General features: G+C 41.6%; 1 protein-coding gene across 4 annotated transcripts in view; it reads right to left on the bottom strand.

Moving 5' to 3' along the window:
* Window positions 1-16828, bottom strand: part of dnah1 (dynein, axonemal, heavy chain 1) — a 379457-nt gene that overhangs the window by 231771 nt on the left and 130858 nt on the right. For all 4 annotated transcript variants that reach the window (XM_072280693.1, XM_072280695.1, XM_072280697.1 and 1 more), the window contains 3 exons: window positions 10054-10159; window positions 7058-7237; window positions 2204-2344 (listed from right to left, as the gene is read on the bottom strand). In XM_072280693.1, the coding sequence (XP_072136794.1) occupies window positions 2204-2344; window positions 7058-7237; window positions 10054-10159 (427 nt within the window). The remainder of the gene's footprint in view (window positions 1-2203; window positions 2345-7057; window positions 7238-10053; window positions 10160-16828) is intronic.

The following is a 16828-nucleotide window of genomic DNA, read 5'->3' as shown; positions in this document are numbered from 1 at the left end:
TAAACCTCAGCATCATTGATGTAAACAGGAGCATCCCTGGTGATCCAGAATCATACAAGTCCAGGTATGACCTATGGAATGCTATTATAAAAGCAGAAAAATAATTCCGAATGAAGTTAGAGACGGAACTGGATGTACACCAGCTCTGACAGGGTTTGTAGGCCATTAGTGGCTGTGATGTTTCACTCTCAGATGAGATTAACATCTTTTATGCAGGCTTTGAAAGGGAGAATAAAACTACACTTGTGTGAAACCCTGCAGCATCTGGTGACCCTGTGATCTCCATCTCGGAGGCTGACATCAGAACATCATTCAAGAGGGTCAGGCCCTGATGGTGCACTTGTTAGGGTTTGAAAACCTGTGCCAACCAACTGGCAGGAGTGTACAAGGACATCTTCATTCTATCACTCCTGCAGTTGGAAGTTCCCACCTGCTTTGAAAGGGCATCAATCGTACCAGTGCCCAAGAAGAGCTGGGTGAGCTGCCTCAATGACTATCGCCCAATTGCACTCACATCTACTGTGATGAAGTGCGTTGAGGGGTTGGTAATGGTCAGAATCAAGCCTAACTAAGTACCTGGACCTGGTACATTGTGCCTGTTGCCGCAAAAAGACTACAGCGGATGCAATCTCACTGGCTCTCCACTTGGCCTTGGATCACTGGACAACAGCAGCACCAACATCAGGCTGCTATTTATTGATTACAGCTCAGCATTCAACGCCATCATACTCTCAGTACTAATCAACAAGCTCCAAACCCTGGGCCTCTGTACCTCCCTCTGCAAATGGGTCATTGACTTCCTCATCAAGAAACCACAGTCAGTGTGGATCAGAAACAAAACCTCTTCCTCACTGACAATCAACACTAGCACACCCCATGATTTGTGCTTAGCCCACTGCTCTACTCTCTCTACATCTCTGATTGTATGGCTGGGCACAGTTCAAAGGCCACCTATAAATTTGCCAATGACACAACTATTGTGGCAGAATTTCAGATGGTGACGTGGAGGCATATGGGAATGAGACAGATTAAATGGTTGAGTGGTATTGCAACAACAATCCTGCACTCAATGTCTGTAAGACAGAGGAATTGATTGCGGACTTCAGGAAGGGGAAGTCATGGGAACACACACCAGTTCTCATCCAGGAATTAGCATTGTAAGGGTGAGCCATTTCAAATTCCTGGGTGTCAACATCTTTAATGATCTGCCCTTCGCCCAAAATATTTATAACTAAGGCTGACAGCAGTTAAATTGTAATTATGAAAGTGGTCTCATTAGGACTTTAATAAGGCTTTGGTATGTCACAAAAGACTCTCACAAATTTCTACAGGTGTATCATGGAGAACATTTTAACTGGTGCATCACCACCTGGTATGGAGGGTCCACTGTACAGGATCAGTAAAAGTGAAAGAAAGTTGCAAACTCGGGCCAGCTGGTGGCACAATGACATCAGCACCGGACTTTGGAATGGAGGTTCCCAGGTTTGAACCCAGTTGAGGCCGCTCCCGAGTATGCTTTCCATCCGTGCTGGGTTGAGTGTTGAGATCGCAACTTGACCTCGTAAAATAGAGGGAATAATACTGCGAAATGTCTGTGTAAGGAGTGGCGCACCACACAGTCTCTCTCTCTCTCTCTCGTAAAGGCATGAAAATGACATCGTCCCGCCAACATCGCACACGCACGGACACACACGCGCACGCACGCAGATGCAAAAAAAAAAGAAAGTTGCAAACTCAGCAGGCTCCATCATGGGCACTAGCCTCCCCAGAATCGGGAATATCTTCAAAAGTCAATGCCACAAATAGGTGGCATCCATCATTAAGGACCCCCATCACCCAGGATATATCCTCTTCTCATTGCTACCATCCAGGGAGGAGGTGCAGTAACCTGAACACACACACTCAACATTTTAGGAACAGCTTCTTCCCTACCCTCATCAGATTTCTGAATGGACTATCAACCCATGTACACTACCTCATTAGTGTTTCTTTTTGCTCTCTTTTTGCATTATGTATTTAATTTTTAACATATATTTCTTATCGTAATTAAGTTTTTTTTATTATGTATTGCAATGTATTGCTGCTGCAAAACAACAATTTCACGACATTTGGCAGTGATAGTAATCCTGATTCTGATGCAGATGCTGAACAGGACAAAGAGAAAATACCTGGTAGGATGAGACTTCAGTGTTGCCATACTAACCTGACTGCCCAGCTTTGGGAAGAGTCTGCTCTCCAGATCTCCAGTCTGTAATGCTTCAGATACCTCCATGGTCCAGAAGGTTTGGCAGCCCGCAATAACAACTTGGCCAGGCCAGGTCACAACCCACTCTGTACGAGGAGTCTACACAAAGCAGAATACATTTGATTATGTAGTGTTAATTATGAAAGTGGTGTCCAAATGGTTGTCGTGACGCGTTTAGTGTGGTAGTGTGGTAGTGTAGTGGCTAGTGGTTCTTGCTCTCACTTTCAGCCTACACGGCTGGCTAGCAGCATTGCAAAAAGGAGAGCTGAATGTGTAAGTCTCTCCCTGCCAGTATATAGCCTCTCCAACAGCAAGCCTCATATAGTGCCTCCTCGCCGGTGAGACACAGAAACTGAACTCCTTTCAGATTCAGCTGAGTACAGAGGACAGGGAGGTGGTCTGGCCCAAACACATAGCATGTAGGCCCACCGGTGTGTGGACACACCCTGGTGCTCATGAACCGGATCCCCAGCTATGGGTAAATAGTCCCACTGCTTTGTGGGCAGCTTTAGGAGAGACAAAGGTTACGGGAGAAAACCCAGATGGCAAATCCAGAGTGGAACCCCTCAGGCAGCTGGACGTCATTGAACATCCTTCCAGCAGCTCCTACAGCCAAGCTGGTGCTAAACGAACTGCTTCATAAACTTTCCTTTGGACTACACTGGTGAGGCTGAGAGAGGGATCTTTACAACTGGGCATCTCAGCATCTCCGTACCTTTCACCCAGGCTTGTGGTGATGATCATCACACATTGTTCTTCAAGGCAGACGGATGCCAACCACCACCATAGTTATGAAAGTAATTATCAGAAACTAACAGAATGAAAAGTTGATCTAACATTTAAACATATCTCTAATTTTGACAATTCTGCAAATATTATTTCATAAGTGGCTAATCTACAGAATCAATTTTATAGCTGAGCACTAGAAGCAAATAGTAGTTACATTTGTAAATTCAATTTCTTTGGAAAATAATATTTGAGAACAAGAAGTGAGGTATGACTTGTAACTTGGTCAAGAGGAACAGGTGATTTTAGATATACTGTATTTATTTTACTTATTGAGATACGACGCAGAATAGGCCCTTTGAGCTACACCACCCAACAATCCCCTGATTTAATTTGAGCCTAATCACAGGACACTTAACAATGACCAATTAACCTACCAACCAGTATGTCTTTGACTGTGGATGAAACTGGAGCACCCAGAGGAAACCCACGTGGTCACGGGGAGAAAGTACAAACTCCTTACAGGCAGCGGTGGGAATTGAACCTGGGTTGCCTGTCTTGTAAAGCATTGTGCTAATCACTACGCTACCATGCTGCTGTGTAGTTTCTAAAACTCTCATTACATGCAAAAATAATTGATGAAGATCAAATGCAATAACAACTGCATTGTCACTGAACCATCAGACTATTAGACTCCTAGAAGAAAACTAAAATGGCAGGTTTTTCTTCAAATAGCTATTTTTATTTTCATATGCTGCTAATAGGTTTGGTGTAAAAATGAAATTTATAATTATTAACATGAATATAATACCATTTGATGATTGTGATTGAAGATTAATATAAATAGGTACAGAGTCTTCAATCTCTATGCTAAGGCTTTCACAAATCATAGGGTTTAGGTTAAGACCTTCAATGTTTTGTTAGTTCAGTATATTTGTCAATTTTATTCTGATGTCAGATACTTTTCAATCACAAAATTTCCTAGGCCTGAAAATTTGCACTTTGTCTAGCAATCAACCTAATACTATTCCAAAAGGCTCTAAACTTATCAAAAAAGTCATTTGCATCAGTTCTAAAACATTACTGGCAACCATCCTCGGAGTGTGACAAGGGAAATGTCTATTTAATTTGTCTAAAATTAAATGCATGTCTAATTAATTTTCAGTTTCAGCAATCAGTATTTCTAAACACAAGACATTCTGCAGATACTGGAAATTCACAGCAACACACAAATTGCTGGAGGAACTCAGCAGTCCAGGCAGCATCCATGGAGAGGAATAAACAGTTGGTATTTCAGGCAGAGATCCTTCATCAGGACAGGAAAGTAAAAGGAAGAAGCCAGAACAAGAATTTAGGTGGAAGGGAAGGAGTACAAGTTGGCAGGTGTGACCAGGTGAGGGGGAAGGTCTGTGCAGTAGGTGCACAGGGGGAATGAAGTAAGAAGTTGGGAGTTAATGGGTGGAAAAGGTAAAGCGCTGAAGATGGAATCCGATAGGAGAGAACAGTGGGTCATGGGAGAAAGGGAAAGAGGAGGTGCATCAGAGGCAGGTGATGGGAGGGTGAGAAGAAGATGTCATCGGGATGGGGGCTACACTGATGGAATATGAGGTGTTTCTTCGCTAACAATATGTGTGGCCTCATCCTGGCACGTTGACTAACATTACTATGTTGGAATGGGAATGGAAAGTAAATGTAAAATGGGTGGCCATTGGGAAAACCTGCCTTTTGTGGCACATGGAATGAAGATGTTTGACCAAGCAGTCACCCAATCTACATCAGATCTCACTGATCTAGAGGAGGCCACACCTCAAGCATCCAACAGACTTGCTAGTGATGTGTCGCTTCTCCTGGAAGGACTGTTTGGGGCCTATCATTAAAATCAATAAAGCTGGTTTTTCTGTGAGTGATTAATACAAGCTGTGATTCAGACCACTTAAAAGTCTCATGAGATATGCTTTGTACAACTGTTAACATTATTTAGACGAGTGAATGCTGGAGAAACAAAGTTAGGATACTGAAAAGAAGTTGATACCTTATTAATAATTCATGTAAACTCATGTAGAAACATTTAAAATATTGATTAATGCCAAATTATACTATTTTTGTTTATGCAATGCTTTTTCTGGGGGGAATTGCAAAGATGAATTTCTAGACCCTACTCACTTATCAGACATTGTACACAACTGAAGTTACAGTTGCGGTGGCAAATCTAATGCCTCTATTATGCATACGGTTAACACACTGTACTTTAAGTTCAACTAAGTTGTCAAATTCACTCTAAACAGCTTTCTTCAGAAGTCTCTGTATATTGGCTCTTTACCAGGATACTTAGTGAAATATCTTGCATTCCATCTTGCAAGTTCAATTTCAAATTTAATTGTCATTCAACCATACAGCTAAATTAAACAGTGTTCCTCTGGGGCCAAGGTGCAAAACATAGTACATACAGTCACACACAGCACACAGCACAGATAGTAACAATAGCACATACAGTCACAATAATAATACTAGCACAAGTCCCTGAGTGGCATGGCCTGGAGATTGACGGTGCGTGGGATGCTGTCCTGGAGCCATGTTTCTGCAAGAACAACTACAGAGCAGTTCCTCAAAAGTAATTAAATAAACAGTTTGACATCTCTTTTTGTATTAAGTGTACTTTGAATTATCATTTATGATGTGAAGGTTAGGATATTTGATTGACGTAGTGTTCCAGAAGAAAGGTATGTGATGGGATGGTAGGAGGACAGCAAAGAGAATTGGAACTGTCCCATAAAATAATTATAATGCCTGCACTATGGTAATGGTGAGTAAAAGCCTGCTATTTACATATTCGGCTAACCTCTGTAAGTTTCCTATTAAAAATATGGGTGATATTACCCGAATTTTCTGTAGGTAACAGTGGAATACTAAAAAAGTCAAGCACTTAAGGGAAAAGGAACAGGTTCTGATTCATAACAGACAAAGGCTGATAGCCAAAGCTTGGAGAATGGAAGCTGGAGGCCTGTCCTGGATTTGGAGGACCGCCTGTGTGTGTGGGCGGGTGGGAGGAGAGGGGTTTGTTCTGCTGTTGTTGTTTTGTTGCTTGTTATGTTGCTTGTTATGTTATGTTTTGTTGTGTTCTCTGTTGTTTTGTCGAGCATTGTGGAAATGCCATGTTGGCATGGGAATGTGTGGCAACATCTGTGGGCTGCCCTTAGCACATCCTTTAGTTGTATTGGTTGTTAATGCAAACAACATATTTTACTGTATATTTCAATATCGTAAATAAATCTGCTTTTAAATTAGAGTTGATTGCTTGAAATGCAGTCACATAGCTTTTTTCCTTTCTATTTAAATGATCTAACACATCCATGAATTGGCCGAGATAAAATTAAATTTACGTTAAAGAGGTAGAACTGCATTTGTCAATAAGCATAGAGATACCAAATCCATGAAAACAGAGAAAGTCACTGAATGACATAAGCTAAAATAGGGGATGACAAAGAGACATAGTAACTTTCAGACCGTTTTCTTGGTTTCGATGACTCTCCTGTAAGCAGATATTGGATCACTCTATTTTCTGTCTGTATTGTACCTCGTGTTGCGTGTTTGTTATGGGTAATTGTCACGTGGGTTGGTATGTTGTAGGAGTAAACGAGTATAGTTATGTATTCCCGCTTTGTCTTAGTTAGTGCAGTTTAGTCTAGTTGAGAGAGAGTTAGGCACAACTGGAGAATGATATTTTTTTGTTGGCCATTAATTGGAATGCTTATTTCATTAATTAACAACTGTATGTGGAACTTCCCACTTCACTGTAACTTAAAAGTACATTTAATTTCTACCTTTCCTCATTCTCTTGAAAGGTTATCAACATAAAACGTTAATTCTATTTCCTCGTTGTCTGCCTGCTATTTCTGGCATTTTCATTCTTTTCTCTTGGTATAACCTTTGTATTACATTCTTCACTTTAGACATTTGTAATTTTCTTCTTTTAAGAGACAGTTGATAATATGTTAAAAGAAACTTAAGTGCTAAAGTAGATATATTTATAATCTTGCAGAAACAGTTTCTTTCACTAATATAGACAGGTTGTGTACAGATTCTTACCTCTGGATAGGTTTTCAATGATCTCTGGATGTTATCTCTCACACTTGCCTTCATTATTTTTTCTACCTCCAGTAGCCAGTCTTCCACATTTCCTGTGGGATAGACATCTTTGAAGAGTTTAATCTCCTCTCCTTCCGCTGAGTACATATGAGTGATGTACAGGTCCTCTTGGAAATGTAACTGCAAAATAAACAGAGATAGACTCATTAAATCTGGGACTGCATGCTCTTCTTGATCTAGCAACAGTTATTGGATTGTCCAAGTTATACGACGATAAGAACGCCACATTGAAGTTTTCACATCTAGAAGGCATGTGCTTTAGGGCATCCCCACAGTAATGCAGCCCACAAGTTCTCATCTTTAGATGCCCACTGTAGCTTTCAATGATGAACTTGATGCTTATACTGAATCAATACTCAGCTTCTATGGTGGGAGGTCAATTGATGTGAGGAGCCAGGGCAAGTAGGGGTTAGGCTTTAACCCCTTGTTCAAACATTTAACCAGCTGCTGCTGACAACATTCAGAAATGAGGTCTTCCTGAGGATGCAGTCTTCAGGCATGCTTCCAGAAACATGGTATTGACTATGAGGATATTGTTTTGATGATCCATAGTCATCTGAACATTGATGGAGTGGAACCCTATCCTGTCAAAGAAAAGGTCTGACTTATTACTGGCTGTCTGTAGTCATGAGATGCTGTCAATGATGGCAAATTTCAATTTTCAAGGCATTACCTGTTCTTCACTAAAATCAATGTAGATGAAACCAATTCTCTGTAAGCCCATAAGACATCACTTCGATGCTGCAGTGAGCAGCAAATTGGGAAACATGGTACAGATCTGTTGTGCCTGCTTGGAAAGATCTATGATGAGGAGGTTGAGTCAAGGTGACTGACCTCAATAGAGAGGACAGTCCTGGAATGAGAAGGCGGCCAAGTGTCTCCCTACAGCTTTGCAAATAACTCAGTGTTAACAACCTTTGAAATCATACGAATGGAAATACATATTCTAATCAAAGAGGCTAATTAGTGGGTAGTATCTCTAAAGTCTCTGGTGGCAGATTTTTGCAGATTAATGTGTCTTTGCTTCCTGCCCTAATGTTCTCAAGTGACATTGAATGGTGAGTTCTGGCAAGTTCCCAATCCCTCCAATTATTGTGCACTGGCCACACTGTCACTAATGAGGGTCCACTGGATGAATATCTGAATTGCTAAATCCTGGACCAAACACTCACAGTTTAGAATACAGTCAACCTTGAAAGGTGTTTGAGCAGACTTCAGCAAGCTCTGAAGCTGTTTTCTCATGTTGCTCTTATTAGCATAATGTCTCTGTAAATCATGAAACATCATGGCAAGCCACAGATTAATACTGGCTTTTTTTTTGTTTTAATGACACTTTTCCATGCAGATTGCATGTAGTTGTAGATTGCATATTTAAGTCCAATTATGTCAGGAAGGCTGGAATTGTGCATTACATGATTGTGATGTCACATGTATATCAAGTGCTTGGAGCAAGTCATATGCACGAATATAAATCAATTTCATTATGACAACAATATGCCCGGAAATAATTATTCCTCAATTATTGCAATCTACTCTAGGTAAATTCAAGTCTTAATTCATCCCATTTCACAATAACTGGATTTGGAAGATTTTGAGCTAAATGAGGGACCAGTTGCTTTCTTAAAAGCAAGAGTAGTTATGAACAGTAGAGGCTTAGTCTGTCAACCAAACACTTGTGGAACTCAATACAGGGTAGGTTCTGATTTTACACACATCCATAAGTTAGTTTTGTCCGTTAATTGTAAAGTACACAAAAATCACTCATTATGGTAACCATGGCCTGTAAAAGGATTAAAGCTGGAGATGTTGATCTATTATCATTCAGCACAAAAGCTTGTCAAAATAATCTGCAGATCTCCAAATGAACAAGATGCACACAAGTTGATTTGATGTCTTCCATATCTGGGGGGTTTCTTTTAATATAAACTTGGAAGGAGCATGTAGCGACAACTAAGCATAATGGCTCAATGCTGATGAATAAAGGAAGGAACTAAAGATGCAAGTTCAGTAAAGATCTGTGACCAGCTCTGTAAGAATACTGCAAAGCAAAGGATTTGAGAATTAAGAAATATTATACTACAGTACTGTGCAAAAGTCTTGGGCACATAGATATATAGCTAGGATGCCTAAGACTTTTGCACAGTACAGCATTTGTCAACATGGAGTGGAGAGTGAGTTTGTAAATCTGGTGGGAACAAAGGATGTTGGGAATGGAGGGGATGGATGGCCACAGGAGGGGTGCGGGACAGGTGGCAGGGAAGGAATGCCAGGGCGGGGTTGGCACAGGTGCAACATACCCAGCCCTGAGACACCAAGCAGGGTAACTTGATTCCAAACAGCTGGTTTACTGATCATTACAGAATGTCTCTCTGGTTCTTCCCGCTTGCTCCCTTCTCCCTGACCCCCTCTCCTACTCTTAGTCCACGATACAGACCCTTATCAGAGTCAGGTTTATCATCACTCACATATGTCATGGAATTTTTTTTTGTCGCATATTACAATGCAAAACATAAAATTACTACAGTACTGTGCAAAAGTCTTAGGCACCCTAGCTATATGTATATATACGTGCCTAAGACTTTTGCACTGTACAGTACTTAACTATTTGTTGGAGACTATGTTTGAAATTGTCACTGCTGTTCATCCCTCAAACAACAGGGGCACTAGGTAGCTGCTTTGACTTCCCTCTGTTCCTAGGACACACTATGAGGACTAAATATTCTTATTTGGAAAGATGCAAGCTTTGAGGAGAAATGATTGGGTCTATGATCATGAAAATAATTTTGCCTTAATGTAGTTTTCACTATGTATAGTAAGTTCAGATTCATGTTAAATACAGTATAAAGAATTCTTTATGGTACAAGTGGTGGAAAATCAATGCTTAACGCACATAAGCTTAGAACATTGTCTTTTTATGGCCTTCCTTTATGACTTACACGGGCAATGTTCTCAAAACACTTGCGCAAGTGAGGTTGAACAGCAGTAGGATCTTTAGTTTGAGACAAGATCTCGAGCAGTTCATCATCTGATAGAAAGTAGAACCTGTATCAAAAAGAATGGATTCGTGTTCAACACAGCAGAAAAATCACCAATAAATGTTAGTCATTTTTTTAAACACAAGAAATTCTGCAGATGCTTAAAATCCGAAGCAACACATACAAAATACTGGAGGAACTCAGTAGGTCAGGTAGCATCTATGGAAATGAGTAAACAGTTGATATTTCGGGCCACGACACTTCTTCAGGACTGGAAAGGAAGGGGCAAGACACCAGAGTTAAAAGGTGTGGGTCGGGGAAGGAGGATAGCTAGGAGGTCATAGTTGAGCCAGGTAGATGGGAAAAGTTAAGATCTAGAGAAGAAGGAATCTACTAGGAGGAGAGAGTGGACCATGGGAGGAAGGGAAGAAGGCAGGGCACCAGGAGGAGGTGATAAACAGATGAGAGGAGGTAAGGGGCCAGAGTGGGGAATAGAAGAAGAGGGAAGGGGAGGGAATTTTTTTTACTGGAAGGAGAAAATGATGTTCATATAATTGGGTTGGAGGCTACCCAGACGGAATATGAGGTGTTGCTCCTCCGCCCTGAGAGTGTCTTCATCATGGCAAAAGAAGAGGCCATGGACGGATATGTTGGAATGGGAATTGGAATCGGAATGAAAACGTTTGGCCACTGGGAATTTCCATTTTTGGTGGCTGGAGCAGAGGTGCTTGGCAAAGCGGTCTCCCAATTTACGATGAGTCTCACAAATGTAGGGGAGGTCGCATTGGGAGTACCAGATACAACAGATTTGCAGATGAAGTGTTGCCTCACATGGAAGGACTGCTTAGGACCCAGAATGGAGGAGAGGGAGGAAGTGAATGGAAAAGTTTAGCATTTTGGACACTTAAAGGGATAAGTGCCAGGAGGGAGCTTAGTGGGGAAGGATGAATGGACAAGAGAATCATGGAGGGAGTGATCCCTGTAGAAAGCGGAGAGTCGGGGGGAGATAAAGATGTGTTTGGTGGTAGGATCCCTTTGGAGATGGCCGAAGTTGTGGAGAATGATTTGTTGGATGCAGAGGCTCCTGGGATGGTAGGTTAGGACAAGAGGAACTCTATCCTTTGTTAAGGCAGCGGGAAGATGGGGAGAGTGCAGATGTCAGGAAATGGAAGGGATACAGAAGAGCACAGCATCAAATGTGGAAAGGAAAGCTTTATTCTGGGAATAAATGCATTGGAGACAAGGGAACTGAGAAAAGGGAATAGCATTTTTGCTGGACATAGGGTGGTAAAAGTTATAGTCAAGAAAGCCATGGGAATCGGTGGGTTCATAAAAGATGTTGGAAGACGGTTTGTCTCCCAAGATGGAGACAGAGAGATCAAGAAAGAGGAAAGAGGTTTAAGAAATGGACTAAGTGAATTTAAGGGCAGGGTAGAAGTTGGAGTCAAAGTTTAAGAAACTGATGAACTCAGCATGGGTGCATTAAGCAGCACCCACGCAGCCATCAGAGCAGCAAAGGAAGAGTTGGGCAGCGTTACCAGAGAAGGCTTAGAACATGGACTGTTGTACATAGCCAATGAAAAGGCAGGTGTCGCTGGGGCCCATGTGGGTGACCATGGCTACCCCCTGAGTCTGGAAAAAGTGAAAGGAGCCAAAGGGATCCTCCTTCAAAGAACTGGGTTTCCCTTCTCCACTACTGATCTCTTCCATTTCTGAAGGAGAAATTGTTGAGGGCAAAGACCAGTTCTGCCAGATGGAGGGTGGTGGTGGGGGAGGGGAACTGGTTGGTTCTTTTGCTGAGAAAGACTTAGAGAGCTTTAAGGCCTTTTTGATAGGGGATAGAAGTATATAGGGACTGGACATCCATGGTGAAAATGAGGCAGTCAGGGCTAGAGATTAGGATACAGTAATTAGGAAAGTTGGTCATGTAAATGTCAGATGCTGCTGAAGTGCATAAAGGTGATGTAATGCAGTATAATAAACAGCTTCAATATGAGAAATAATAGCAGATACTAGAAAACAGCTTAGGGAAAGAATATGGTGGTACTGCAAGATGGCTTGTGGAAACCATCAATACAGGAACAAAGAGAAAAAGGGAGTGCAAACAAGCCCTTGAGGGTTAATTAGTGGGGGAAACCCAGAGTAGTATTGATCTCAGCTCTGCAGAGACTCCAGCCACCCCAAAGTCTCATCAGCAGGCATTGAGGTCCAGGCAGGATGCAGTGGAAATGGCTGAATCATGAAGGAGGTACAGGGATCCAGTAGGGACAATGACATCTGGTCAGGTGAGGCTGGGCAGCTTCCCTTCAACCCACTTTGACAGGGTTCAGAGTAGCGATAGATGCAAACTTGTCTAGAAGAAGGTGCAAGCAGCTGAAGAGGAAATGTGTACCACCAGGATGGTAGGAATGGGGCAGCAGGGAGCTTGGACATGGTGGGAGGGTGTGCTGAAACATAAGATCTCCTGGTCCAATATCTGGCAGGCAGAACCCCAGCGCATCAAGTTCATAATCCAGGCTGCGTAAGACGTCCTGCCTAGTCCAGTGAACCTTTTTGCTTGGAGGCACCATCATGTCCTCTCTGCATGGTACATATCCTCATCAACTGTCCAAACGCCCTGGGAGAAGGCCACTACTGCTGGCGCCATGACCAGGTGTTGAAGGAAGTGGCAAAAAGTATCTCCTCAGCCTTTAACAACATTAGGTACCTCTGCCAACCCAGAAACCACATAGACTTTGCAGAAGCTGGAGACCAACCACAGCCTCAGCTCAGATCACCAGTAGGCTTGCTCGCCACAGCGACTGACTGGCAAGTGAATGTCGATCTTGGCAGGCAATTAAAGATCCCTGATCTTATTTCATCTTCATCCTTGAGGCCTGGCATTGTCATTCTGTTAGAAACCTCAAAGCAGGTGGTAGAACTGACAGTTCTTTGGGAAGTCCAGATTGAGTGACGTGTGTGCATAAGAAAGCCAAAGACCAGGAGCTGGTACAGCAGTGTCAGGGACAGGGGTGGAAGACACAATGTGAGCCTATAGATGTGGGATGTAGAGGTCTTGCTGGCTGCTCACTCTGCAAAACCTACTCTCTCCGCGGCGTTCTAGGGGCTGCAAAGAAAAGAGCCGTCAGGACTGTCAGAGGCTGCTGAGCATGCCTTCACCTGGCTATGGATCAAAGGTATAACCTGTGGACCAGTGCTGCTGGGACATAAGCCAGGACCTGATCAACCCCAAATGAGTGAGAGTGACTGATGTTGAAAGACCCGAAACACCCGATGACCCCAAGTTACATCACTGACGTGCGCCTATGATGTGTCTCAGCATCATTATGGAACAATGGTTTGTTTCTACCCAAGACACTTTGTATAATTGGGTCACCATCCAGAAGTAAAGATATTTTTTATTTGGAGAATATAGAGAGAACAATGAAATCATTACTGTGGTTTAGGCATCTTGAACTCAACATGAGATATAGTTAAGTAATCTTCCAAAAAATCATAATCTATAAGAATTTTTAAATTAAAAATTGTTACAAAATAGTATTTAAAGTGCCACTCAATTTTCAGGCCAAGTTTCCCACTTAAAGCAATGGTTAGACAATGCAGCTGTAAAAAAAAAATTAGAGGAAACATTGTCTCCAAGCCTGAATCCTTGAAACCGCAGTGAGCAAAGCAATTGGGACTTGCCTTGCTCCTTATTTCTTGCCAACCATCAGTGACAAAAATTACTGCTTTTTTTGAATACAACTGATGCTATTTAAAAACTGTTCGCTTGAAGCACAGTTTGGCAACAGTGTGAGCCCCAATTAAGCAGCATAGCGTCCTAAATAAACAAAGGGAATCCCAGAAACGTTCGTGACTGTGAGGCTAAGCACAGCTCCAATACCATATTTAAGTATGCTGATGAGACCACTATCATTTGTCGAATCAAAGGTGCTGAAAAATCAGCATATAGGAAGGAGATTGAAAATCTGGCTGAGTGATGGCACAACAACAACCACCCACTCAATATCAGCAAGACCAAAGAGCTGATAATTGACTACAGGAGGAGGAAACCAGAGGTCCCTGAACCAGTCCTCATTGGGGGATGAGAGACGGAGAGTGTCAGCAACTTTAAATTCCTCAGCGTTATCATTTGAGGATCCGCCCTGGGTCCAGTCCGTAATTGCCATTACAAAAACGCATGGCAGAACCTCTACTTTCTTAGAAGTTTATGGATACATAGTATATTAACTGATTGTATTACAGCATGGTATGGAAACACTAATGCCCTTGAATGGAAAAGCCTACCAAAGATAGTGGATACAGCCCTGTCCATCGGGGTAAAGCCTTCCCCACCACTGAGCAGTGTCGCAGGAAAGCAGCACCTATCATCGAGGACTCCCATCATCCAAGCCAAGCTTTCTTCTCGCTGCTGCCACTAGAAAGGAGGTACAGGAACTTCAGGACCCACACCACCTTGCTCAGGACATTTATTGCCCTCAACCATCAAGTTCTTGAACCAAAGGGGATAATCACTCAATCTCACTAGCCCTAACACTGAACGGTTTCCACAACCTATAGACTCACTTTCAATGACTCTTCATCTCATGTTTTCAATATTTATTTATTTATTTATGTATGAATGTATTTGCACAGATTGTCTTTCGCACATTGTTTGTCCAACATGTTGTGTGCAGTTTTTCATTGATTCTATTGTGTTTCTTGGTATTTACTGTGAATGCCTGCAAGAAAATGGATCTCAGGGTTGTACATGGTGACATATATGTACTTTAATAATAAATTTATCTTGAACATTGAAAAAGCATCAAGAGATACAGGAGGATGACATGCTTAAGATGAAGTTGAGTAGTTATTTTGTGTAATAATTGATTGAGGCAGAGAATTGTGGTATTTATTAACTTTGAGGCTGCCATTATCTTTTTCCAGAACAGTACATTCCTCAAATCATTCAGTTTGAAGAACTCTACGCTAGGGACCATACTTTAAAAGATTTCAGAGCCAAGGGTAGGAAGGGAAATATACTTTCATCCAACAAATAATAGAATTGTGGAGTAATACAGAATTAGATGATATAGGAAGAAGTGGATGAAGTTGATTCAAGAAACCTCAGTGCATGAGAAAATGGGTTAGAGAGTTTAAATTAATGAAGAAGTCAACAGACTGGTGCAACCTGGTGCCTTTCCTCAAAACAAAAAGTAAAGTGCTTTTACAAAAAAGTGTGGAAGAGAAGGTTAGGTACATTAGAAATATAGCAGGCAATGAAGACTATATCAAAATAATAAGTTAATATTATTCCTCAAAGAATAAATAAAATTTGTAATTATATAGCATCTCCCACAATCTGATGACATACAAAAGTGCTTTAAAGCCAATAAATCCATAATGTATCATCATCAGGAAACGTGCCAGAAAATTGGCCTCAAGGTAATTGACTAAATAATCTGTTTTAGATTAACTGATCCTCAAAATTCTGTCATCAGACTTTGTTATAAGACCATAAGATATAGAAGCAGAATTGGGCCGTTCTAATAGCTCCACTATTTCATCATGTCTAATCCATTTTTCCTTTCACCCCCAATCTCCTGCCTTCCCCCATCCCCATTCATAACAAAGAATGGAATCTGGTTGACCAATACAATTACTTTCCTCTTGTCTCAATGTAAATTTTATCACTAACCTAAAAATCTTCCTGTTCCTATTTGGAAGCACAGAAAAAGCATAACATGGTTAACACTGCTATTACCATAAGACACTGAAGCAGAATTAGGTCATTCAGCCTATCGACTCTGCTCTGCCCCTCTATCATGGTGTTTGTGCAGGTGGAATCTTTATCACCTCAAGCACTTCCAGGTTTACAGTTAATATTTGCTTACTTCAGCACTCACAAATATTCTGCCCTATATCACTGATGCACAGCTGCCAGCATCAGTGACGTCACACTACCTTGTGATCCAGCCCATAAAGGAGCACACCACACATAAAACGTGCACAGAATAGTGCCTTATCTAGTTTACCTAAAATACAACTCAGAGAGGAGAGCAAGCATGAAAGGGATTTGAGGACCCTAGTGGAATATATATTTAGGAGAAGAAATGGGTGCATGGGTCCACAGAAATCTTTCAGGCCTAAACTTAGGAAGCCCTGGAAAGCAGTTGTTCTAGAGATCTCTGCTAGGACTAAGATCTTTTGCATAATCAGTTCCTGGTCAGCATCATCTTCTGGCTGAAGTAAAGTAATTGAAGCCTTGTTTCCGAGAGAATAGAGTTAGTACAGCATGCAACAGCACATAGTGAGGTGTTGCACAGATCAGCGGCCTGGAAGCTAAGGGTGTCAGTGACCTTGACTTCAACAATGATAAGAGTCCATGAGCTAGTGTTTGAAATCACATGAGCTCACAGGTCTAGTTGGTAAAATGCATCTTATGTAGTTATGAGGCTGAATCATTGGATGGATGATTTATAACCCAACTGCTTGTCTTTGTAGAGATTGCTAGGATTGTTCTGAGCAATTGTTTTATTATAGTCCATGGAATTCCATGGCTGAATCAAATACAGCAATTTTACTTAAGAGTCAAATTTTTGATGGGTCTTTCTACTAATCTATGCAACCAAATGAGAGATCTTCTTTTTTCCAAAGACACTATATAGCATCCAGGAGATCTACTCTACAACATTTCTTATATCTATGTCAGAAAGAAGAACAAACTCTTTCTCATAAGTTCTAAGAATGACAAAAA

Source organism: Mobula birostris, chromosome 16 (genome assembly GCF_030028105.1).
Source record: "Mobula birostris isolate sMobBir1 chromosome 16, sMobBir1.hap1, whole genome shotgun sequence".
Classification (NCBI taxonomy): Eukaryota; Metazoa; Chordata; class Chondrichthyes; order Myliobatiformes; family Myliobatidae; genus Mobula; species Mobula birostris.
Note: the sequence above shows the minus strand (reverse complement) of the source record. Positions and strands in the feature narration are given on the sequence as shown.